Source organism: Phacochoerus africanus, chromosome 11 (assembly GCF_016906955.1).
Source record: "Phacochoerus africanus isolate WHEZ1 chromosome 11, ROS_Pafr_v1, whole genome shotgun sequence".
In the NCBI taxonomy this organism is placed as follows: domain Eukaryota; kingdom Metazoa; phylum Chordata; class Mammalia; order Artiodactyla; family Suidae; genus Phacochoerus; species Phacochoerus africanus.
The window spans coordinates 122,587,409-122,614,055 of NC_062554.1; the positions used below are offsets into that span (position 1 = coordinate 122,587,409).

At 47.7% G+C, this 26,647-nt stretch overlaps 1 protein-coding gene across 1 annotated transcript in view; it reads left to right on the top strand.

The window, feature by feature from the left end:
- CACNA1E (calcium voltage-gated channel subunit alpha1 E) overlaps positions 1-26,647 on the top strand; it is a 312,718-nt gene that overhangs the window by 261,065 nt on the left and 25,006 nt on the right. The window contains exons 27-37 of the mRNA XM_047754407.1: positions 589-749; positions 1,798-1,935; positions 2,809-3,010; positions 4,138-4,302; positions 4,883-4,993; positions 9,220-9,303; positions 10,084-10,209; positions 13,915-13,980; positions 18,378-18,469; positions 19,004-19,169; positions 24,268-24,395. Coding sequence (XP_047610363.1) covers positions 589-749; positions 1,798-1,935; positions 2,809-3,010; positions 4,138-4,302; positions 4,883-4,993; positions 9,220-9,303; positions 10,084-10,209; positions 13,915-13,980; positions 18,378-18,469; positions 19,004-19,169; positions 24,268-24,395 — 1,439 coding nt within the window. The remainder of the gene's footprint in view (positions 1-588; positions 750-1,797; positions 1,936-2,808; positions 3,011-4,137; positions 4,303-4,882; positions 4,994-9,219; positions 9,304-10,083; positions 10,210-13,914; positions 13,981-18,377; positions 18,470-19,003; positions 19,170-24,267; positions 24,396-26,647) is intronic.

Sequence of the window (26,647 nt, forward strand, 5' to 3'; positions counted from 1 at the left end):
TTTGACCTAGGGAATGTTTACATTAAGTGGGGAACGTAATTGGAATAAATATGTGAACTTATCACACAGGATCATTCCAATGAACAGAGATGATAGTTCATTATTACTCTCTGGTCTATTTAGAAAGACCAAGAGAACACAACACGTATTCAGTATATAAATCAAATCTAAGAATGTCCCCAAAGAGATGAGGTTACGAATAAGCTCTTTAATGCCTAAAACAGGCTAAGCGATTTCAAGGATCCCTTTTCTGCAGGAATGTCTGCTTCACACCAAGTGGGGTGTATACAATAGGATTCCGCAAAGGACTCCCGTCACTGCCTGATACCATGTGGTCTCTCCTGCTTTGGGTTTCCTTTCAGATTCAAGGCATGTGTTCCCCTCCCAAATGGTAGGTTCCCAGAGCCACCAGCTGCTTAGAAGTCAGGGCAGGATCCCCCGAGAGTCACTTCCTAGCAGGGAGCTATCTCAAGACTAGGGCACCTTCTCAGTGGGGCCAGCCGGTGGTGGTGTGAACCCAACGCAGCTCTAGACAGATACACAGACCGTTCCAGGGGCTCACCCCAGGGCTCTTGATTCTGTCCGCAGGCTGTCTTCGACTGTGTGGTGACCTCTTTGAAAAACGTCTTCAACATACTCATTGTCTATAAACTCTTCATGTTCATCTTTGCTGTCATCGCGGTTCAGCTTTTCAAGGGCAAGTTCTTCTATTGCACGGACAGTTCCAAGGACACAGAGAAGGAGTGCATGTAAGTGCCACCAGCACGTACCCTTCACTTTCTGCTGAAGTGTGTTCTGATGGGGTCTTACACGACCCTTTGTAGCTAGGTCTGTTGTTTCTCTTACCTGTCTCCGTTCTTCTTGCGGAAAAAAGGCAAAATGAGAAGCTGCTAAAGGTTGATTGAGTACCTCATTTGTGTGCGACAGGGAACATGGCATTTTACAGCAGGTTTTGTTTTTAAATCTTTCTGATGACCTTTCGAGACAGGTTTTTTTGTTTTGTTTTGTTTTGCCTTTTTAGGGCCACACTTGTGGCATATGCAAGTTCCCAGGCTAGGGGTCGAGTCAGAGCTACTGCTGCCACAGGTGCAGCAATGCAGGATCTGAGCTGTGTCTGCGACCTATACCACAGCTCATGGACACACCGGATCCTTAACCCACTAAGCAAGGCCAGGGATCAAACCCACATCTTCATGGACACTAGCCGGGTTTGTTACCATTGAGCCACAAGGGGAACTCCCTGAGATAGGTTTTATTTGCACATTATAGTTTGGTAGCTGAGGCACAGAAAGTTAAGTAAGTTGCTCAAGGTTACCTAGCGACTAGTGAAAGGATTTGGGATTTAATCTTCCATGTCTGTTGGGCACTCAATCCCCTTTTTATTCATAATTATCTACTGCCTTTAATACAGTTCCTTCTTCCTTGCATTTGAGTGCTGATTTTTTTTTTTTTTCTTTTTAGAGCCACACTCACAGCATATGGACATTCCCAGGCTAGGGGTTGAATTGGAGCTGCCGCTGCTGGCCTACACTACAGCCACAGCAACAGGGGAGGCGAGCCATGTCTGCAACCTACACCACAGCTCACGGCCACACCGGATCCTTAACCCACTGAGCGAGGCCAGGGATCAAACCCACCTCCTCATGGACACTAGTCGGGTTTGTTACCATCGAGCCACAAGGGGAGCTCCCCTGAATGCTGTTATTACCGCCATGTGTTATTGGAGTCCCTAGGATTCCTTTGCTCTTCCATGACCTAGAGTGAAGGGGCCTTGTTTCCTTTCTGCTCTGGTTTTAGAGGCAACTATGTCGATCACGAGAAGAACAAGATGGAGGTGAAAGGCCGAGAGTGGAAGCGCCATGAATTCCACTACGACAACATCATCTGGGCCCTGCTGACCCTCTTCACCGTCTCCACAGGGGAAGGATGGCCTCAGTGAGTGATGGGTTGGCATTGCTTGTCTGTGAGCTGGGATAGGGCCACACGCAGTTGTCTTGAAAGGCTGATTTCAGGATGAACAAGGCTCATCCTCGGGGATTGTGCCAAGGAAAGTAGCTGGTCATGAGGAGGTGAGACAGGCAGAAGAGAGGGAGAATGAAGATCCTTGAGGCGAGACTTGAAAGGGACGTGACAAAGTCAGGGAAATATTGGAACCGCTTAATGTTTTAGCTGATCATTGAGTTGAGTGGAGCCAGCTGACTCCTGGAGAACAAATGTGTTTTGAAGAGCTCTCCACACCTCAGGAGGTCCCTGAGGCCTGGTTTAGACAGATTTATCCTCCACATTGGCCTTGGACCTGAGGGTTGAAGATTAAGGAGGAGCTGGCAGAACCCAGAGACCCTTTCGGTGATCATAGCTCGTATGGCGAAGACAACAGAATGCAGTTTCTTCCGCTGCTCATGGCTGCAGGCTGATTTGTTCAGAGACATGGCCGTTCCCAAGGCACCACTCTCTGGTGGCAGCATACTCTTTGGGAGGCCAGATGCCAAATGGATATTCAGGAGTCTCTTCGTATTTATTCAATGGGACAACCTAAACTATAACATAAGATCACTCCAGGGCTTGGGAGTTGGATGCGTGATGGCACAGGGTCTAGAAGGAGCCGTGGATGGGTGGGGGGTGGGGGGTGGGGGGGGTCCCTGGGTCTTCACCACCTTGGTGATGGGACCCCCCCCATTCACGGAGGATCCACAAAATTTGAAAAGATAAGAAAATATACTAGGGGGCACATGTGCGAAGAAAGCCTTGAGTCGGAGCACGTGCCAAGACCGCCGCCCACCATCTGTGCCCTGCCCCCTCTGTCCCCAGAGTTTTGCAGCATTCTGTCGATGTGACCGAGGAGGACCGAGGCCCGAGCCGCAGCAACCGCATGGAGATGTCCATCTTTTACGTGGTCTACTTTGTGGTCTTCCCTTTCTTCTTCGTCAACATCTTTGTGGCGCTTATCATCATCACCTTCCAGGAGCAGGGGGACAAGATGATGGAGGAATGCAGCCTGGAGAAGAACGAGGTAAAACCAGGCGTCTGGGGTTCTAGGGCCCCGGGGGCTCCGGAAAGGCCAGAAAGGACTCTCAGACCAGCAGCTAGGAGGACAGACTGTTCTTAACGTGACTGTGACGTATAGAGAGAATTGATGAAAAAATTTCTTAGCCAGTTGGGAACCTTTTTGGAGCATTTTCTGCTCTGTTGAAAGCCCAGGTATGAGGCACGGAGACCTGGAAGGGACGGAAGGTGTTTGAGAGGCTGTCCTGACCTTTACGCGGTGCATGCTCTGGAGGTCGGGGTGAAAGATGGGTGCGAGTCTTCGAACGTTAAGACATCGGCTTCCCTGGCTGCGTCTCTCAATGGAGCATATTTGCCCTAAGGGCAGGGAACCTGTCTGACTCATGACTGCTTTTCCCAGAGCAGGTGTAGTTCAGGCACGTTGTAGGGTTCCTTGTTTTTATCCCGGAGGAACTAGAAATTGTGAAGAGTCTATAAGAGAAATGCAAGTAAAATGCCATGGGGACGTAGCGGGTGATAGATGGTTCCATCTGACTGCAGCCGTCAGGTAGGCTCCCGGCCAGAACATCTCAGCCACAGGCCCTGTAAAAAGACGTCATCAAAATGGACTTCCCGTGTGGCTCACAGCAAAAGATCATGAAAACCATGAGTCCTTACCCCATGGAACAGACCCTGCTAGTTCTCTGTATTCACTTTATTTATTTAGTCTTTTAAGGGCCCCACCAACAGCATATAGAGGGTCCCAGGCCAGGGGTCGAATTGGAGCTACAGCTGCCGGCCTACACCACAGCCACAGCCACGCCAGATCCGAGCCACATCTGTGACCTACACCATAGCTCATGGCAACACCGGATCCTTGACCCACTGAGTGAGGCCAGGGATTGAACGCGTGTCCTCATGGATACTAGTCAGCTTCACTTCTGCTGGGCCACGGTGGGCGCTCCATGTGAGGTCACTTCAAGTGACCTCACATGTGGTCTTGTCCAGATAATCTCTTCTGCCACTTTTATCTCTGCTGGTCTAGCCCCAGCCTCGTTTCCTACCCTGTCGTCCTCCCGCCATCTAACCCATAGCCCACCGCGTGCACGGGGCAGGGAGTCCGAGCGTGGGCTAATCAGCGTGCCTCTCCCGCAGAGGGCGTGCATCGACTTCGCCATCAGCGCCAAACCCCTCACCCGCTACATGCCCCAGAACCGGCAGACCTTCCAGTACCGCGTGTGGCACTTCGTGGTGTCCCCGTCCTTCGAGTACACCATCATGGCCATGATCGCCCTCAACACCGTCGTGCTGATGATGAAGGTGAGAGGACGGTGCCTGGGAGGCGCTCAGGGGGCTGGCCGCGGGCCACCGCTCCCTCCCGCAGCCCTGGGTGGGTGCCCGAGACGCCAGCCTAGCAGTCTCTTGCCTCCTTACCTGTGTTGCCCTCTCAGAATCGCTTTTGGTTTTGCCTCCATCGATTGCCCAGCCATTTTGTCAATGCCATGCAGGGCGGCAGTCCAGGAACTCGGAACCCAAGGGGTGGTGAGGGCAGTCATATCCAGATAAGGGTGACGATATCAGGAGATAGTCACAAAGTTTTGGAAGGAGTTTGGTGTTATTTCATACTAATTGGTAAAGGGCTTAACTTTAGAAAATGTTTCTGCCTTTCCTACCTTCCTCTTCGGTGGGGCATGATCGGAGTTTTCACGCGTGTTGCTTTGCTTCATCCTGCTGCGTAGCATGTGCGCGTCTCCCCTCTGGTCCTGGATGATCCCCCCTCCCCCTTCATCATGCACTGGATGTCCCCCAAGGGCAGGGATGAGAGGTGGCCAGCCTCGGGGACGTGGATGCCACTGTCCCCTTTAGGGATTAATTCTCTCCTCTTTTCTCTCCCTGGCAGTACTACTCCGCTCCCTGTACGTATGAACTGGCCCTGAAGTACCTGAATATCGCCTTCACCATGGTGTTTTCCCTGGAGTGTGTCCTAAAGATCATTGCCTTTGGCTTCTTGGTATGTTCTGGAATTGACCCTGGCATCATGCTTGTCCTCATTTCTTGGGGGGGTACATCCCCAGCCTTTGTTCTGAGGCAGTGTCCCTCCTATTCCTATTCACGCACCTGCCCTTCTGATCACGGGCTGGTTGTGACTGCTCAGTAAACTGCCAAAGAGACACAAGGATGGGCCAGGATGTTAGGAGAAAGGGCTAAGGGAAGCCGACCCCCAGCCCTACACTCATCTAGCCCTCAGCTCTGCTCCTGTCAATTTCTGTCTGAGGTCGAGCAGGGGCAATCACTGGGTCTTGGGACATTTAGTAAGAATGATTTGCTGAGGAGGAATAAACCAAGGATCGGACTGATAAACCTTGAGTGCTTGTTGACGGGTACAAGGTTTAAAATGTTATAATTCAAGTGGGAAAATATCTAACCCTCTTAGCCTCAAACACAGCAGATAATAGATTTTACCTAGATAATGGTACCTAGATAATAGATAATTGTCTTCCTCCCTTTCGTTTCGTGTAATTTGTGCCAATAAAAATAAATGTTTAGTACTTAAGCCGCTAAAGGCTGATGACCTTTGAAATGTGTGTGGCTGTGTGTGTGTGTGTGTGTGTGTGTGTGTGTTTGGGGAGGGAGGTTCTGGAATTGGGTTTGGCAGGGTTGAGATGAGTCTTCCTGGTGTGTCTTCTCCTTTGACTTCTCCTCAACTGCTAATTACAGTTGTTTGGCAAATTCTTGCCCCTGCCCTGGAGAATATAAAGCAAACCTAGCCCTTTGCTTCATGTCCTCTAAGCCAAATAATCCTCTCTCCCCCTGCCTTGCACCCCCCCACCCCCACCCTTGGCTCAGTGTTTACAGTGAGATCAGCGGGTTGCAGATGAAGCCGCTTGACAGCTGTTTGACACTTAGTGTGTGAGCTACTGTTTCAAATCCTATATGTGTATGGCTTCCCTCTCAAGAAGAGACACTTAGCTTGTCATCTGAGTATTTGGTTTGTCTGGTGGCAGCTTGAACAGCGACTTTGGCCTTGGCTTGATCAGTGTGCATGTTGAGGGTGGGAATTGCTTCTGCTCTTCTGGGGGTCCCTTGAAAAGTCACTGATGTGATGGTTTTGGGAGGAGAGTTGAAGGGAACCCATTGTAAATGGTTGTATTGCTAGTTGTTTGATTCCCTTTTGAGTCTTGGAGGAAGAAAAAGGTAAACCTACCAAGATGCCTTTATAATACTGTCTAGCCCTGGGCAAGGGGAGCAGGAGTGGGGGGCACTCTGGTGCCACAACAAGGAAAGTATTTGTCTGCCTCTTGATTATTTGCATGTCTGTCACTTAAGTCCTCAATTTTTCATCTAATTATGGTGAATGCTGAATTCATGTTGACAAGCTTAACTAGATGATTGGCCCCAAAGCCTGTCTCCTTCCCACGCTCACCGCCATATTTTCATTCAAGGTCCAGAAGTTTTCACACTATGAAAGGTACCACTAGTCTTAGATAAGTCTTTTCATTGATATAGTATTGTAGATTTTCAGAATAGCCTAATAAATACTGTTTTGTCAGATCGTTTTGAGGACTCTGAAATGCATGGCATGGCAGATACTATTATTGTTGTTGTTGTTATTTTATTTATTTATTTTATCAGCTATACACATGGCAGGTGGAAGTTCCTGGGCCAGGGATTGAACTTGCACCACAGCAGCAACCTAAGCCTCTGTAGTGACAACCCCAGCTCCTCAACCCCCTGTGCCACAAGGGAACTCCTGTTGTTATTTTAAATGAGAAAATATAACTCAGAAAAATTGTTGGTTTTTGAAGACTACACAATAAAAGCAGTAGAATTTGAATGTGGAATGGGAATAAAAAAGGAAGAAAGAAGGAAAAAGTGGGAGAGAATTAACATACATTGGTGTTTACTAAGTACCAAATGCTTCACGTACTATTTATTTTAGCTTCCAAATAGCTCTATTAGATGGGCATTACAGTTTTCTTCTTTTATGGATGAGCTGGTGCTCTGGAAGGTTTGTAGTTTGCATGAGATTACTAAATGGCAGAGCCAGTGTTTGGATCCTGGTCTTTCTGACTTGGGAGCCCGTACTTTGCCCAGCATAATCTACTTGTCTGCCATACTGTGTCGTAAAGCAGCCTCAACTGGAATCCAGGGCTTGTCCTCCAAGACCTAGATTCGTATTCCTATCCTAGCTCTCATATGGGGACCTATCCAAGAATTAGGAAGTTCATCCCAGGCTGGAAATAGGGCAGCCCTAAGAATTGAGGAACGGAGGCTCAACTTGGCCTCACTCCGGAAGGAGTCAGTGTCCTTCACAGAAGTGAGTTTGTGAGGCTGTGTGTCTCATTTCTCTACGTGCCTGGCAGGTGCCTGTGACTTTGGAATTAGACCGACTTCTCTAAGGCTCAGTTTTCCCGTTAATAAAAGGAGGGTCACCATAGCTGCGTTATAGCCTTAGATACTGTGTGTGTGTGTCCAACCATGGAGGAGACCTAAGGCATCTAGTCCCTCGTGAGGGCTCGTACACATCCCTCCTCCCTCCGCTCCATTTCCCTATTGCATCTCTCTCCCCACTCTTCTGCCAGCCCTGCCACTGAGTGTTTTATGAACATGAGGTGTTTATCACTGCCTATTTATAGCATCCATGCGAGGAATCAATGAACTGAAAGAATGCCAAGGAAGGGCCTGGACCAGAATCTGGCATGTGTAGTAAAGAGTCGCTAATGCCAGCTGTGGGGATGGAGAAAGTTACTTCTGCAGTGCTCTGAGGGGCTCTTACGCAAGGTGCTACCCACGTGGGTCCTGTGTTTGGAAACACAGGTGTTTGGTTTCCTCTATGGGATATAGCCAAGGTCTGTGTTCACCTGAATCCTGGAGATGGGAGCAGAGCCCACTCTCTCTGTTAATTGGGACATTATCTCTTTGGCGCATCATCCAGGTCCTTTGCCACTTCGTCTCCTTCAACCCTCAAATTTTATTATTGCTTCCTGGTGGCTCATTTAGTTACACCTCCTGGACAGGTGTAACGGGGCAGAGAACCAGAGGAAAGATGAGCTTGTTCATCCTCATGCCCATCCAAGGTTGACTTGAAAAGGTTTCATGGGAAAGGCTAGGAAGAGACTTTCAGCGCATCTTTGATCTCTAGTTACGTAGGACATCTTCTGTGGCGTTCACGGTCAGTTGAAAGTCAGAACTGTATATTTATGGGGTTATATGATGCTATATAAATAATTCAAAAGTTACAGAAAACCTCAGAGTAATACCGTAAATCATTATATTATCTCGTAGCTGACAGTGATGATCTTTCTTTTTCAGACTTCAGAATGTGGGTGACCACAAATTTCTTTCTTACATGTTTTTAATGTAATATTACATTAAAAATCTTACATGTTTTTTATGGAGCTTTTTAGTGACAGCTTCAAAAACAGGTCTCCAAATAGTGATGAAACTACTTCTCAAGTGAGAAATTCTTTTTTTTTTTTTTTTTTTTAATCATGTCTTTTTACGGCCACACCTGTGGCATATGGAGGTTCCCAGGCTAGGGGTCTAATTGGAGCTATAGCTGCAGGCCTACGCCATAGCCACAGCAACACCAGGTCCAAACTGTGTCTGCGACCTACACCACAGCTCACGGCAACACCGGATCCTTGACCCACTGAGCGAGGCCAGGGATCGAACCTGAAACCTCATGGTTCCTAGTCGGATTCGTTAGTGCTGTGCCACGATGGGAACTCTCAAGAAATTCTTAAATTAGTGAAGGAGAAATTGCATTTCTGGTTAGAAATAAGGAACTAGGAGGAGTTCCCGTCGTGGCGCAGTGGTTAACGAATCCGACTAGGAACTATGAGGTTGCGGGTTCGGTCCCTGCCCTTGCTCAGTGGGTTAAGGATCCGGCGTTGCCGTGAGCTGTGGTGTAGGTTGCAGACGCGGCTCGGATCCCGCGTTGCTGTGGCTCTGGCGTAGGCATGTGGCTACAGCTCCGATTGGACCCCTAGCCTGGGAACCTCCATATGCTGCGGGAGCGGCCCGAGAAATAGCAACAACAACAAAAGACAAAAGAAAAAAAAAGAAGAAATAAGGAACTAAAGCCAAAGTTAGGATGCACTTGTACTTGAATTGACAAGTTTTAATTCCAAGGGACAAGGTCGTATAAAGAAAGTTGCCTTGTCTCCATTTTTTCCCTGTTTTCTTGTCCTTTTTCCTTTTCCCGATGTGCTCCTGACTGAATTCACTTGGCAGAACTATTTCCGAGACACCTGGAATATCTTCGACTTCATCACCGTGATCGGGAGCATCACAGAAATTATTCTGACAGACAGCAAGGTGAATGGTTCCTAGATTCTTCTCCTTAAGCTTGGCCCTGGAGTCGCATTTGAAAAAGTCCTCCACAGAATGAACTGGGGGTTTGGGATTGGCTCTGTACATTCAATCCATCTTTAGCTCCTTCAACCAAGTCTTCAGCCCCCTATTCACTTCCTCACTCCCGAGCTTTTGCAGTAAAAGAGGAACATTGGATGGCACTGAGTCTCATGGGAGGCTTGGTCCCCTTTGCCAGACTCAGACAGCAGCCATCTAATGGGATCAGTGAGATAACGGCCCCCAGGAGAGACCGAGCGTTCGGTGTTCTGCTGGATTCTTTGGCAGATACAGAAAAGGCACAGGTCTTCATTCTCAAAGGTGTTAGACCTGAACTGTTTCCCTGAAATGATTCATCCTAAAGCAGACTCGGAGAGCTCATCACAACTCTGAATACTGGGGGACCATCACGTGCTAGGGGGGTTATTAGGTCTGCCTGCTAGCACTGGAGTGCAGAGTTAGGACCACTCATAGAAGACCGGGGCGGCCAGTTTTATCAGTTGTGCGCAGGGCACCCTCCTGGGATACCTCAGACCTTCTTACCTGGCAATAGAGGGCAGGCCTGCGGAGGCTCCGAGAGATGGTCCAGCCTCACTGGCCCATAAGCTGGAGATGGGCTTCAAACTGAAAGACAGAATCCATGTTTAATTTTTGAGCTGAATGTGGGATAAATTCACAAATACTAGTGCTTAGATTTTCTAAATGACCGTAATGTCACTAATTATATGTTTCCTTTTGGTCCACCAGCTGGTGAACACCAGTGGCTTCAACATGAGCTTTCTGAAGCTCTTCCGAGCTGCCCGCCTCATCAAGCTCCTGCGTCAGGGCTACACCATCCGGATTTTACTGTGGACCTTTGTACAGTCCTTTAAGGTAGGCGGCTCCGGCCCCTTCTCTCTGAGGGTTGAGGTGGTCCTGTTGTATCAGACAGCACACAGGTGGTGTGGCATCATTTCATAAGTTCACTCACCTCTGGGAATGGGTGTCATCAGAAACATTCAAAGGACATAGCTGTTCGTAGTTACAGCACAGCTCAACCAGGCAGCCGTCAGCTTATGACTGATGAGCTAAAATCTCATTCTAGAAAAACACCTCAACTTGTAACTCACTTATCTTCTCTGACCACCAAGGCAGGGGGCTTGTTTTGTGCAGTGGGCTCCCTCCTAGGTTATTCCAAAATGCCCTGAGCAATCCCGGCCACAGACAGAGCCAGCCACCTGAAGTTACACATCCTCTGCATTTTCAGGGGTTCATCTGTGGCTTTTATTGCATAGCACAGTTCTTCAAAGCACTCCTGGAGCTGTGTTTTCTACCAAGAGGAGTCACACCAGACCTACCCATGTCATCATTCATGTCTATTTCCTGAATCACAGAATATATAGCATGCTAATGGTCACCTCTGTGTCCTACAAATTAATATGATGTCTGGGCAAGGTTGATATGGTGAGCTGCTTTTGAATGGTCTCATGGGGCTGTGCAGAGGTGATATGTCATAGATACAAGTTAAAAATTGATACCTGAGATCTACTTTAATGGCAGAGACTTCCAGTTAAAGAAGTTTTCCAGACATATTTAAGTATCTTCACAAATGGAAAACAGTATGGAGGTTCCGAAGAAAACTAAATATAGAGTTACCATATGATCCAGCAATCCCACTCCTGGGTATATATCCAGACAAAACTAAAATTCAAAAAGATCCATGCACCCGTATGTTCATAGCAGCACTAAATGTCCAACGACAGATGAATGGATTAAGATGTGCCACATATATACAATGGAATGTTACGCAGCCATAGAAGGAACAAAATAATGCCATTTGCAGCAAGATGGTTGGAACTAGAGATTCTCATACTGAGTGAATTAAGTCAGAAAGAGAAAGACAAATACCATACAACATCGCTTATATGTGGAACGTAAAATATGGCACAAAGGAGCCTATCTACAAACAGAAACAGCCTCACAGACATGGAGAACAGACTTATAGTTGCCAAGGCAGTGGGGGAGGGAGTGGGATGGCCTAGGAGTTTGAGATTGGTGGATTCAAACGATTACACTTAGAATGGACAAGCAATGAGGTCCTACTGTATAGCACAGGGAACTATATCCAGTCTCTTGGGATAGACCATGATGGAAGATAATTTAAGAAAGGGAAGGTATAAATATGTCTGGCCAGGTCACTTTGCTGTAGAGCACACATTGGTCCAACACTGTAAATCAACTATACTTTAATTTTTTAAAATTTTAAAAAATATCCTCATGCTTTAGCAAATATCATAATTAGTTTGGTTTTAAGATTTGGGAGGCATCAATGTTGTTCAAAAGCCTGTTGTTTTCCTCTTATAAAAAAAAGTTTTTCAGTGAATGTGTTTTAAAAATAAATTTGATGGGATTGACTCTATGATGAGAACTCATGAATTCTCTGAATTGCCTTGATTTTAATCATTTCTATATTTTAATTACAGATTGAACTAAAGAAGGCATGTCAGTGAATTCTTGGTTTCTCTTCCTTTGAAAGGGAGTTCGCCCCACGCCATCCTCACTGATTTCTCTCTCCATCAAGGCCCCGGGGATTTGAGATGTGAGACCAGTTGTAAAGATGTTTAGGTTCCTGCAAGCAACCTTGACATTTTTATCGTGTTTAGAGTAATTGTGTGGTGTGATAACTCCCACAGAGGCCTCACCTCAATGAAAACTGTTTTTCCAAAGCTAAATGACAGAGGAGAAATCGAAACACCTTAGTAAGAATTTACCACTTGAGTCTCAGGTGAATCTGGATTTAGAATTTGAAACACAAGATACTCTTACAATCTTTTTTTTAGAAGCCTGCCCAAGAAGTTACAGTTGTTAGGGAGTCTCTAAAGGTGTCAGCCTGTCATATTATCATGATCACCAATTCTCTGTAAAACTGTATAGTATCAAGGGCAAAGAAAGGCATGTCAAAAATTGATGGCCAAATGGTTGGCTTGAATAGAGAGAGAACAGTGACATCAGGTGACTCTGCCTCCAGGTGACCCGGTGATGGATGGGTGCTTCATTTTTGGAGCAGCCCTGGGACACAGGGTAGAAGTTGTTTTCTTGGCCTTGATTTAACAAGGGCCCCTCTGCACACACATGGCAGAGGGTCTCACCATGTAAATAGTGTTGCCCCTGCTTCTGCCTACCCCCTCCACCCTCAGCATCATCCAGTTCTCCACCACTGACCCCTCCTCAGTTCTTTTTCTTCCACTTATGTTGGGTTGGAATTGATAACATGACAAGAAGAGATCAGAAGGACTCTGGTCCTCTCCCCAAAGCTGGGGGTGGGGAGAGGTGGTCTAGGGACTAGAGACATGAGAATGAAGAAGGTAGAACAAGGGCAGGAAGTAAATGGTAGCAGGAGACAGGAGGACCAGACACCTGTCCCCGCTCTGTCTGCTTTCAGCAGAGGGTATCTTCACAGTCCCCCTTGAAATGCAGCCCCTCCTCCCACAGGTCTTGGGAATCAGCACTCCATTGGAGAGAAGACCCTCCCAGCAACTTTCAGTTGTGTTTTAATGTTATTCTTCATTCAAGTTGTAAAAGTCTCCCAGGGCTCTTCATTTACTTAGCTCTGTTGGTAAGCTCTGCCCAGCTCGTGCAGTCTGAAAGCCTGCAATTGCTCTCCTGGGATTCGTGCTGTACACACACAGGAGAGAGTGGAGGCTCACAGTTGCACTAACTGCCAGGAAGCCTCCCTGGGAGGTAAAGGAGGAGGGCTCCCATCGTCAGCGCCAAGAGCCCCATGGAATTCTAGTGCTCGCCCTGGCCCCAAGCCCAACTGCCCTGTGTCTCCCACCTCTCCCAGCCGCCAAGGGCAGCTCCCTGCCTCTCATCTCCACCCCTCACCCCCTCCAACCCCACAATTAAAGTGCTGTCATCCCAGAGTGGCAGTGAGCTTGCAAGTCATGGAATTTCACACCGCGTGGCTTCATGGAATGGTTTTGTGGTGGCTCACATTTTGAAAGGCTCTTTGGAATTTTGTGTGACACAGAACGAAAGGTCAGGAGGCTTAAACATTGGAAAAGGATGTTTTCTCAGCGCTCGAAGGATCCTTCTAGGAACTGACCAACAATGGAGACCCCAGCCATCTCGTTTAGCTTCCAGATGCTGCGTTACAGTTATGATCTTGTCATTGAGCGAGGCTGTGGGAAGGGTAATACAGGGCTTTGGGAGCCAAAGCTAGATGCTTGCTGTGTAGATGGCATCACAATTGCCCAGGTTATTAATACTCAGCGTGCAGAACTGGGTGAATCCCAAGCCCAGGAAGTTTTTCCGGCTCTCCCTTGGAGATTTGGTCCACACATTTCTGAGTCAGGGAGTATTCTCAACAGAGGAGAAATTACAAGCTTCTCCGAGGCCACAGCTTACATACCTGTCAGAGGACATGGATATCTGCAAAAGTATGGACCCCCACAATAGAACATCCCCAAGGAATAGAATCCTACCCCTGTGCTGACGTCAGTCTCAGAGGCAGAGTTCCTGTACAGCCTGTGATGTAGGCGGTGGACCCTGGAGTTGCTGCTCTCTAAATTCATGGTCATGTCTCTGTGTTCCTTCCAGGCCCTCCCCTACGTCTGCCTTCTGATTGCCATGCTTTTCTTCATCTACGCCATCATCGGGATGCAGGTGAGCAGGTGCATCAAGCGCCAGAGGGGGACACTTGTCACCCAGATTGTTTCTGGCTTTCCAACCTGAGCGCACAAGATTAAAGGTGCTTTAAAGAACCTCTTTTTGCCCAGAGGCTCGCTTTCAAGATCTTGTTGGAATGTGACCTTGGGAATTCACATGTGCATTGTAGCCCAGGTGCTGGGGGTGGTCTGATAGGGGGCTTCCTCTGAGGTTGTCAGATCGTGGTGCTGCCTCACAAGCAGCTGGACTCAACACCCTTCTCCTTAGTGGGAGGGGTCCCTTGTGAGACTAAGGAGAGGGCGAGGTCATGATGATCCATATCTCGGGATCCTCCTATATTTGAGCTAGAGCTAAAAAAGGGTCAGGTGGTTGTTCCCCTGTAAACAGTGACACAGGCTGAGATTTATGCCTTAAGACCCACTCCTCGGGATAACTCAGGGTTCCTAGGGAAACCCAAAGGCCACATTCCAGCTGATTCCTCTCAAAGGACCATGCAGCTTGCTGGACAGTTCTCCTTGGTTATCCCAGCCTTCCCAGTTTTGGAATTGAGAAGTGGATGACATTCCTGCCCTGGGTACGTATGCAGGTAACCAGAGGCCCATTGAGCAGAAGAGGCTGAGAGATCTTTCAAAGGTGACTGTCCTTTGCGGTGGGTAAACCCCTACTGTAAACAATCAGCAGCACATCCCATGGACCTGCCTTGTTGGTTACACAGGCTCCCTGCTGGGCTCCAAGAGCTAACTTTCTGATTTGGAGATATGGAGGCTAAACCCCAGCATAGGACCTCAGCCAAGTGGCAGTCTCCTGCAGTCAGGCAGTCTGGCTCCTTTGGCCTGCCAGCTGCCTTTTCCATGGTGCCTGCCATCTGGAGCCACTGCACGTATCCCCCAGGCTCGCTGTGTCAGCAGCCCTTTCCAGAGCTTCTCTGAAACGTCTTCCTTTCACTCCTCTCACCTGCATTTCCTAATTTTGTTCATCTTCTAATCCCATTACTGGAGAGTTTTTGTTCTCCAGAAATACAATAGAATGTCAGGTGTCAAAAAGTGCGAGACGTGGTTGAGAAGTAATGAGTTCTTCTTCATGGAGGATGTTTCCGTAGAGCTTTAATGATGGTGTCGGGGGTGTATTGGAAGCTGAAGATTGGCTTGATGACTTCTAGTAAGTCCCTTATGACTCAAAGATATTCAATTCTAGAAATAAAATGGACAGCCAAATGAAACTTGATTAAGGAGGTTTTGTTTGTTTGTTTTTTGCCCATGCTTAAAATAGTTTTTATCCCCTTTTCATCTTCAAGCAAAATAAACTAACACCATCTCTAATACTAACCTGTAAGTAATACTACCAATGATGATAATATTATTTACCATCGCTGGAATCCCTGAGGGTTACAGACACTGTGCTAAATAGAAGTTCTTATCCAGTCCTGCCTCCCTTTTTCTCCCTCTCTCTCCCACGCATATACCACACACAAGATACGTAACCAGTATATTCAGGAGTGATGTGAAAATGTTTATTGGTGGGTCTCGTTGTCTCTGTTGATGCTTAGCATAGCTAAGTAACTTGTAACACATTCAAGATCTCAGATAGTAATTGAGAGAGTTGAAATTTAACCTCAGCTCTGTCTGATCCACAGTCTGTGTTCCCTCTGTCCTTCATGTGCTCCGCCCTGTCTCTCCTCCTGCCAACAAGCAAATGAATGTTTCTTTAACCCTTTAGTGGCAGATGGAACTTCTTCAGTTGTGAAATTGTGACATTTACAATCACTGTGATGTGTAATGTGTTACTGCCTTTAGTCTTATTTCCAAAAAATAAGAGCACTATTTCCATTCCACCAAGACAGGGGTGGCATTCCCACGGTGACTTAACTTTAGCTGGACATATTCATCCTGGCCCATGCCAGAGACCCCACACCATGCACAAAACACAGCTAGCTTGTAACTAGAAAGGTTGTGTGTCATATAGGGTGTTCCCATTGTGGCTCAGCAGAAACGAATCCAACTAGTATCCATGTGGATGCAGGTTCAATCCCTGGCCTTGCTCAGTGGGGTTAAGGATCTGGCATTGCTGTGAGCTGTGTGTAGGTTATAGACACAGCTTGGATCCCGCGTTGCTTTGGCTGTGGTGTAGGCCGGCAGCTACGGCTCCCATTTGACCCCTAACCTGGGAACTTCCACATGCCATGGGTGTGGCCTTAAAAACAAAATAAAAAAGAAAGAAAGAAAGGTTGTGTCTCATATAGTCATAACAAAGCAGAGGGATCCATACAAACAGAAAAGCAAGAGGAGAGTAGACAAACAGCGGAAAGACATAAAGAGCAACAGGATGGATCTATGAGAAGAAAGTTATTTTGAACTTTTAAGGGCTTCTTGGAAAAGAGAGCTTTGCAGAGAAATCTAAAGATGGAAGGAAGCAGTAACTTGCTGTGTTTGGGAAAGAGCCCTGGGGCTACAGGTCATTAGGAGGTGAGGCTTTCAGCCTCAGCTCCACCACTGACCAGCTTTGCAAACTTGATCAAGTCGCTGAACCTCTCTGAGCCTGAGCAGCATCACCAGTGCAGTAGAGGAGATGGAGAGAGAGATTTATGGGTCCTTTCTAGCTCTAAAGTTCTGTGATCCCAAGTGAAAATGGATTTAATATTTTCCATTATACTTTCGTTAACTTTTCTGATGGGTCTCAGCATACCTTTCTTCTCTTCCATAGCCTTTCCTTTTGATGTAGGAGATATGGGATAATGACAAGAACCAGGTGAAAAGCTAAAAAAGGATGAAAAAAGTTAAAGACCACCTTCATAATAAATGTACATTTTTGGTTTTGAGTTCCTTCACTATTACACACATTAACTTTTGTCAAATCACCGTGCACCCTCCAGCAAGCTCATGACTGGACAGAGTAAGAAAATCATGAGGACAACTAATGATGGCTTCAGGAGTGTTCTGGGGAGGGAAAGCACTGTGTGCTGTGTGTTTGCGGTGAATCAGATAGATCTTGGGTTCTGTATTAGGAGGGTGAAGAGGGCGGAGGTAAGAACACGAGACAGAGCAAGAGTGTTTGACAGTCTCCACCTGGCATGTCCAGAACTAGAGTGGATCATTTGGGTGGGATTTCTTTCAGTGCTGTTTGTCTGATTGGGAGCCCTGAACCCTCATATCTTCCTCCTTCCCTCCTTTCCCAGGGCTGTGAGGCTGGCCACCCCCATTCTCCCCCGAGAGACAAGTAGTATTTAGGTTTTGAAAAACTGCATTGAGAACAAATTCCCCAAGCAGGTGTCAGTGGGAGTTATGAGAGCAAAATAGCAGAGACTGTTCCTCAATTGCACATTCCAGACACTCTTAGGGGGAAAAGCATGTTCCATTGAACACATATTAGATAAGCTGAAGCACGTTAAATCCAGGCTAAAAATTATCTCAAAAGGCTGGAACAGTGACCTGTAAGCTTTCAGTTGATCAAACATCGACTTGGGAAAGTGGATCCAGAGATCTGAAACGTGATGGGGAGGAAAGTGCAGGTGAGGGCACCCTTCCCGTCTAAAGAGACGTGGGTCCAACCTTGCCTCTGGGCAGCACTGTGAGAGTTCAGCATTCACTGTGGATAGAGATCTCTGGGTTGTCCCTCTTTTTTCATTTGAATGTGTACAGTGACCATATTCTGAGCTCAGCAATCAGTAGCAGATGAGTAGTAAACTGACTCTGTAACCAGATCTGCCCAAACCCAATTTCTTTTTCCTCTTCCAAGCATCCAGTTTGCCTGACTTTCCTCATCCTTTTGGTCTGAACTTGGTGTGTGCTCATCCTCATGGATTCTGGATTACAGATGCATCAAACTTCTGAGATGGGACCATCTGGATGGGAACATATTCAAGGAAAATAGGGATGCCCCTGTCTGACTTAAACCGCTTGCAAATTCCAGGGCGCCATCTGCCTAAGGGATAAATCACATCTCCCACAAATAACACATGTTCTCATCATCACCAGCTGAGACAGAAAGGAGGGTAACTCGTGCCCTCCTATTACGGCGTAATGCCTTTGACAGCCTGCTAAGGACCATGGTGAGTACATGGTGCAGAGGTGGCATAGCAATAAAAAAACCAAATTAGGTGTGGGAGGAACGACATCTAAGCAGAATGACTTCCAAAGATCTTGCCTTCCGTGGTCCTTGCAAGCACTCGTCTTCGTCCTCTTTGCTTCGTTGGAGAAGAGAACGCTTCCCATGTATCAGACCAAGCATGTGGAGTCTGCCAGCCATCCTGGGTTGGAGTTGTCTGCGTCAGGGCCAGGCCACCAGGAGGAGGCATGCGTGTGAATTCGCCAGCCCTGCACGTGCATCTCCTAGCATGTGCTGGACACATCCCCCCCGCTCAGTAATACTCGTGTCCTTCTGTTGTTTTTCTCATCCAGGTGTTTGGAAACATAAAGTTGGATGAGGAGAGTCACATCAACCGGCACAACAACTTCCGGAGTTTCTTTGGGTCCCTGATGCTACTCTTCAGGTACCTGGATATGTAACTGTGAGAGGGAGGCAGAGTCAGCCTGCCTCTTCCTCCCATTCCCCGTCGTCCCTTTGCGCTGCGTGCCCTGCTTCCGTGATGATCTACACTGGGGTGCCGGTGGGGAGTGGGGCCCCCAGAACTGCTCTGATGACCTTAGGATGTTTCCTCCACATCTTTGCCTTACGAGTCAGTTTGCACCTTAGCACGTCGTCCAGGGCTCCGAGAGGGAGAAGGAGCGGGGAAGGGTTCAGAGCAGATTCCATGTCAAGGCGGAAAGCACGGATGGCCAGGCTTACGTGGGGTCAGAGAGAGACCCACTGCTCTGTCAACACAGGCTGGAGAAGTGGTGGGTGAGGGGGCAGAAGCCCGGAGCCCCCTCGCTGGCACTCTCCATCCCAGGGTGGAAGCACTAGGGAGCAGTGAAGTGGACACCAAAGGAGCCTCGGGCGGGCAAAGGGGCTGGGGAACGGGGGCCAGGGAGAGGTTCGGACACACAGACCTGCCGCTACTCACCGCACTGTCTTTTGGGCTCAGGAGCGCCACGGGCGAGGCCTGGCAGGAGATAATGCTGTCGTGCCTCGGGGAGAAAGGCTGTGAGCCCGACACCACCGCCCCGTCAGGGCAGAGCGAGAGTGAGCGCTGCGGCACCGACCTGGCCTACGTTTACTTTGTCTCCTTCATCTTCTTCTGCTCCTTCTTGGTGAGCCACAGGGTGCCCTTGGCTTGAGATGTGGCCCAGCCCACCCCTCTGACAGATGCAAGAGGCTCCCCTCGGTGTTCCGTTCCGTCCCACGCTCCGGCCCCTGGGTGCTGGCACATGCACACCCAGAGGGATGAGGCCAGGATGCTCATCAGACTCAGACGCCTGGTGGGTGATGTCCTGTGGCTGAGAAACGTCCCTGCTGCTTCCAGGGAAGGACTGTGAATAGAGGTGACGAGGGGATGGGGGTTCAGTGAATGGAGCATCGACTCTCACGTGAAATGTGACCCAGAGTAAACCCTTTTCTTCTCTACCTCCAGTATTTTTCTCTTACAAGCAGGGCTAAGCATCGCTCATCTCTCTTGCGGAGACCTTTGAACTGTTTGAGAAAAGGTCCCCTGAAACGATGCGGGGACAGTGTCAGTAAGAGCAGGATGAAGACAGTGTAATAGATTCAGTTCGCTCTTGTGTCATTACGTTTGATGACAGTTGGCCAGCTGGATAGACATAAAGGATATGATTGTTTTGGGCATCGGTAAATATTGAATCATATAGGTGGAGCTCACCCACCTATAAAATGATGAGATGCCCTGGGAGGGGGGGGGGTCTTCTTTCTTTCTCTGGGAGAAAGCATGACTCAGTACCGCAGCATCCAGCCGTCTCTACCCTGCACAAGTGGCGATAAACAGAATGATGGGCAAGGCGCTCCCAGGTCATTCAGAGGCTCAGTGTTCCTGGCCACCCCAGTGTCCCTCAGCTCAGCTTCAGTGCGAATGCCACTGGCTGCACAAAAATCTAAAACTAAAGCAATGCCACTTAAAAGTGGTCGGCTTCGCAGCCGGTCATGACAGGGAACTGTCCCTTGTCCAGGCAGTTCTGCCTCTTTAAAGTGATCCCAAAGAGACTTTCCACAGTCCACCTGTCAGGTTTGGAGAAGTGGCTTACAGATAAACTGGTAAGAGGGGCTGGTAAGTCAAAGTCACGGGGACTGGGGGAGCCCACTGTGTGGCCTTGGCTTTGTTGCTGTTTCTAGCCTTAGCCAAGGCACCTTCCCTTTTGTAGCCTCGGTAAAACGGGAAGAAAAAGCTCTTGATGCTAAGCATGGTATCCATACAGTGAGCTAATACATGTCTTTTAATACATGTCCTTCTCATGGATGTGAACGATTTTTTAATGAAAAAACCCCAAACGTCATCTTATTTATAAATAGGGAAGTATAACATATGGTGAAAATAACCGAAAGGAAATGAAGGATGATGCTAGAACCCAGAGTGTTTTATGGATTCGTTCTTGTATTCAGCACTTTGAGCACATTTGTACTGAGTGGCTCTTAAAGGGCTTGCACTGAGCTAGGCTCTGGGGTAAACCAGCACTGAGTGTCTGTCCTTCTGTCACCTGGAGCATCAGTGCTCTGAATGGGGGAAGCGAAGCGTATAGACGGGCGTGCAGACACTGCGGTTGGATCCTACATCGCTTAAGTATTTAATAATAAATATTTTAAAAGAAACCCAAGCTATAACTGGAAAATTAATTAGAGACCATGACGGAACTTTAAGAATTTTGAGATGGAAGGTACTGCATAATTCACATTAATGTTATTTTTAAAGAGGCTGTATTCAGTATGAGATGATCTGCTTTCAAAGTTCAGCCCTACGTTGACTCTGTGACCTTGGGCAAGTCACACAGCTTCTCAACTCCATGCAGCCCCTCTAAGAAGATTTAGCAATGTGCTGTGATTGTGTCCAGCCGTGTGCTTGGAGCTAAGAATACAAATGTGTATGGGAAGTGCTTGTGTCCTTCGAGGGCTGATGTTAATTAAACCTGCCTCACAAAAAAAGCACTAAAATGTCTTAGAGGTGTGAATGCACACACTATAAAAGATGATGCAAATAGAAAGCAATAATACAAATAGTTTCTGCTAACATGAATAATAGGTATCCCAAAAGGAATATAAGGAAAATGTGTTTATACCATCAGCCCTGTCTGCTGGGCCCACATGTGTGGCTTCAACCAACCTCAGATTGAAAAATGTCAAAACTTGAATTTTCCACATACCAGCAACTATTACATAGCCTTTACCTCATATTAGGTATTGCAAATAATCTAGAGATGATTTAAAGTATACAAGAGGATATACCTAGGTTATATGCAAATACGACAACACCATTTTACATAAAGGACTATAGCATCTGCAGATTTGAGTGTCTGGAAAAGTCCTAGAATTTATTCCCCACAGGTACCATGGGATGATTGTATATGAAAAAACCTCTTCTAACCTAGACGGTGATTGAATACATTCACTGGAGGTCCCCTCTCAGCAACTGAAAGAAAAGCCCTTGCTAGGATTGGGTTCAGCTGCATGAAACAGAACTGCTGAAATAACAGTGGCTTAACCAAGAAGGATGTTTCTTTTCCTGGCATGTCAGCAAAGTCTGGAAGAAGGCAGTGCAGGCTTGTTATGGTGGCTGCACGGAGTGGCTAGTGCCCCAGACGCCTTCTCTCCATCTGCTCCCTCACCTCCAGGGAGTGAGCCTCAGCCTCTGGGTAAGAGGACAGCCAGACCTCCAGGCACCCACTTACACGCTAGGCTCTGGAATGGAGGAAAGAAGGAAGAGAGGAGACTGGTTATTGGGATGCAGCCAGCAGTCTCTGTGTTGCAGAGAAGGCTCCCTTATCCTGTCTGCAACTCTGGCCCCTCCCCCCAGCCAGCCACTTAACCTGGGAATGGGCAGCAGAGGCTCTTGTTTGCTCACCCTCACAGCTGGTTCCTCCCTGTCAGGCAAGATTCTTTTACTTGCAAGGGACAGAAAGTCCAGCTGCATCCAACCTAAGCAAAAAGGGATTTTAGCAGCTCATATCAACACAGAGTCTGGCAGGACAGGCTTAAGCCACCTTCATCTGGGGCTCAGATGACATGCCCAGGACCAGGTTTCCTCCTCTGTTGACAGATCTCTTTCCCCAGGCTTTTCCACGTGAGCTCGTGTCTCCCACGCCCCCAGCTCTTGGCTCCAACACGACTGTAGCAGAAGCCCTGGACCCCGGTCCCCACACCTTCATGCCCCCCCCAAGGAAGAGCTAGTCTCTTGCGTGGAGGATTCAATGCCATTTTATTGGCTTTGATTGGACCGCCAGCCTTTGTGGCCCAAGAGGATGGGATTCAGTGGCAGGTCGAGGTCTGGGTTATGGGCAGTGCCCCGCCAAACCATATGAACTGGCAACAGGCAAAGGCTGTGTCCCCGAGAGACCGGAAGCGTAGTAAGTGGGTGCTGGGCAGCCGGGAAGCAGCAAAGCAGCGCTGTTCGCTCTGGGCAAGGCCTTGAGTCTGCCTCCTCTAATTCTTTATCTAGATGCTGTCCTGACACTGGCCTGACTCAGGAGCACAGTAAACTCTCCCCCTGGTCTGCCCGCTTCCCACATGGCTACCAAGGGTTCTTTTTTAAGGCACATAGCCCTTGGTCTCTCTCCTAGTTTAAACTAGTGGTTCCTGTTGCCTCCCACATAATCTAGATGAGAGCTCAGAAAGCTATAGCTAAATCCAGGCCACATCCAGTTTACCACCTGTCTTTGTACGGCCTGTGAGCTGGCCATGGTTTTTACATTCTTTTTGTTGATAGTGTTTTGGGGTTTTAGCTTTTATTTGATTTGCATTCACATTTCACCAAACACTGAGCTCAAGTCAATGCTGGCTCTTTGTTCAGAAGTTTGAAATAAAAATAAATGGATAGACAGCTTCCAGGGTCCAATGTTGTACAATATATTAAACAATTAGAGAAAATCTAGGGGGTGGTGTAACTAAGACCTTTGTGCATTTAGGAGTACAGCGTATAGGGACACGCCATGCAATTGGAGGGAAAACCTGTTTAAGACTGAACAGAATGGTCCTTGGTTGCTGACAGAAACTCTCTCTCCTTGACATTGGACTTGAGACAAACCAGGGAGTCTGGTGGTATCCAAACCCATAAATTCAGTACAAACAGGAACAACAGGATAGGTATTAAGGGATTAGTTCTTGCTGTTTAGGATGTGGGGGGCCATTCTGGAGGCTGGAGATGTTGCAGCTTGAGTCTAGGATGGGTGGGACAGCAGACCAGAGACAGGATGGTTCATGCTTTCCTCAAAAATCCCCAGTTCTCCAAACAAGTTCCAAACAGAGGCCATTCTTTAATAGCTGAGAAAAAAATTAAAAAATGAATAATATGAAGATAAATCCAACGATAAATAATTTTCCTGATGTGAATATTACATGAAAGGTAAGCCTTTCTTTCCCCACTATACATGCTTCTTTTGTGGCTTTTACAAAAAGTCGCTGTGCTGCAGTGGGTTAAAGGATCTGACACTGCTGCATCTGTGGCATAGGTCACAGCTGTGGCTTGGATTCAGTCCCTGGCCTGGTGAACTTCTGTATGCCCTGGGTATGGCTGTAAAATTTTTTTTTAAAAAGTCTCTAATATTTGTATGTTTCCAAACCATCACAGTCTCTGCTAAATACTAAGTAAGTCTGTAAGAATATTCATGTAACAACATGTAGTGAACCCCTGCTGAGCTAGAACTTTCTTCTCTCCCACCCCCAGCACCTGGAGCTCTGTCTAGAAAACAGCAGGTGCACAATAAATGTCGGATGAGTAAGCGAGAGCACAGGGTCTTGGAAGCACTTAAGAGCCATGAACAGTTTCAAACAGTCGCACAGGAAGCCCTGCAGCCGGCTCTAAGGCATCTCACCAGTTGTCTTGCTAGCCTCTTTGTGAGCAGGGCTGGGGGAGGGAGGCTTGGTGTCAGGCCTTGACTTCCTCCAGCCTTCGAGAACACAATTGCTGCTGCTTCTGCTGCTGCTGCAGTAACAATGAAAGAAACTGAACAGATGACAGAAGCACCCAAGGAGTACTTCACACGTATAAAGTGGCAGAGACAAGTGAGGCCATCGTGCTCACACAGTGAAACGTGGGTCCCGATTGTGAAAAGGTGTTGCCTTCAGCAGGATGGGAAGTGCCTTTGCTTAGGGACTTTGGCCTTACAGACCTTTGAATTCTTTATTTGCCTTGAAGCCTGTTTTTCTGCGTTGGGTTTCCCCTAAACTCCTCTCCTCCCCCTTGTTCTCCAGATGCTCAACCTGTTTGTCGCTGTCATCATGGACAACTTTGAGTACCTGACTCGGGACTCATCCATCCTGGGGCCTCACCACCTGGACGAGTTTGTCCGTGTCTGGGCAGAATATGACAGAGCTGCATGGTACGTAGGCCGTTTGGCCCCTCTGGAGCCCTCAAGGAGAAGGTTGGAAGTGGACTCCCCTCCCCCATGCCTGCCTGTTACAGAAGGAAAGGAGATTTCTTTTGGCTGCAGCCCCCAGAAGAGGCCAGTCCTCGGACCGGCTCTGGGATCAAGCCAGTTATCAACTGGCTTCTTTATCTTCCTCCCCTGGTCTTTCCTTCTGTGCCAAGCTTTTCCCTGTCTTTGCCATTCTCGGTACACAGTTTGCATCTCAGAGTGTTTGACTTCAGTCCCTAGAATGCTTCCAAAATGGTTAGTGGACTTTTGAAGCAGGGGGGTGGACAAGGGTTTTCTGGACCAGCTGGACATCTGGCCCCCATGGTCAGTGACATGAGTCTTTGATCGCCTCCCTCTCGAAAGGTACAGTTTCAGATAACTCTGAAATTATATTAAAAACCCAGCAAGGTATTCTTCTAACTGATCTCTTATGGGTTTGTAGTGCATGAAACTGAGCTAAATGGTAGCAATTGGCAGGGACAACTGCCTCTAGTCTCTGTTCACTTTCCAATAGTTCTCAAGTGATACGGTGCCTTCTGGGCTTTAGAGCAGAGGCTGGCAAACTATAACCCATGGGCTAAATGTGGCCCACAGTCTGTTTTTGCAAATAAAGTTTTATTGGAACACAGCCATGCACATTTATGTACTGTCTATGGCTGCTTTCATACTGCAAGGCAGAGTTGCACAGTTGTGACAAAGGCAGTATGGCCCTCAAATTCAAAAATACCTGACCCTTTACGGAAAACGTTTGCTGATACCTGCTTTAGAGTTCAAAGGCAGCCTTTTGGCCCTCACAGTTGAAGACAGGAGGGCTGTGAGCGCTCACTCCACGGGAACTTTTTGTCCAAAGTCATCTAGTTTTAGGATCTTCTCTCACCAGTCTGTCCATTCTGGTCCCCTCTGAAAATACTAGATGAAATGCCATCCTTCCTAGGAATGGGCCTCGTTGCTTCCACCTGGACCACTTCCTAATCTAAGACTCCTCCCCCAGTGTGTCCTCCTATGAGGCTGTGGAACGTGGGTCACTGCTTTAGGGGTCGGAAGAGTTCATCGGAATTCCTCTTCCTCTCAGTAATTCCTAATGATTTAGTGCACTGCGTTCTCTAAATCCATTCCTGTTGCAATGGCGGAGTGATGGCTTTTACTTTCTGGACCTACTTCCTAGTAGGACAGGCTGCTTAATGCGACAGGCAGTGTGTTCCAGGGGACTACAGCCAGTCCTGTATCTTGTCAGCTGTGTGGCCTCGGATAAGTCATTCAACCACTCTGCACTTGCTCATCTGTATAATAGTGGTAATGCTTGAAGACCTCAAAGTGGTAATGATGCAAACCTTGAGGCTGGTTTTGAGGATTATGTTAAATCATATATGCAACTGCTGTTCTCCTTATATGGTTATATGGGAAAGCACGTGGAACGTATGGAAAATTGGTGTCTATGAAACTGGATGGCCATGGGCTTCAGAGACCAAGAAGGGACATCTTTGCTCCCCTGAGAGGGGAGAAACCAATGGCAAGCAAAAGAGTTCATTGCTTCCCTAGCCTCCCTCAGGTGCCCTTGGCTCTCAGAAACCCCAGCTTCCCAGATGCCTTGGGCATCAGATATGCTGCTCCCCAGTCCCGCCAACTGCTGGGAAGAAATGATTCCAGGAGGACGAATCATGAGACGCAGACACATGAGCTGTGAAGGAGCCGAAAGACCAAGGAGAACCTCTTGCATCTGCTTTGAAATGCACAGCAGAACTGGTTACAGTTTCACTGGTCTTCTTTATGAGATGAGAAGGGAAATGAACCAAGGTAAAGAGAGCCAGTGTCTTCAGAAAGGAGACTGAGACAGGTTTCTGGGCACATCAGCCTCTAGACAGGAGGTCCAATGTACCCAGGTCCCAGCGCAATAAGAAACAGAAGAACACTCATCTCCTCTCAAAAGTCAAGAGACTTGTAAGTACTGCTCTGCTGTCGTTCGTTCCAAAGAGGAGGAATCAACATCAACAGTAGAATCAAGAAAAGGTCAGGAAGAATGAAGCTGGGGCAAAGCTGTATTCTCAGCATGGCCGGTGAGGATTGGCTGCTTGGAGGTAGAGATGCGTGCTTATAATTTCCGGTGAAAACCCTGGTCCTTACCTAGATATGGCCAGACCTGCAGATCCCTGACTCTTGCTGACTTGGTCCAGCCCCTGATGGAGCCGATGCTTTAGCCACTGAGAATGAATCAACAG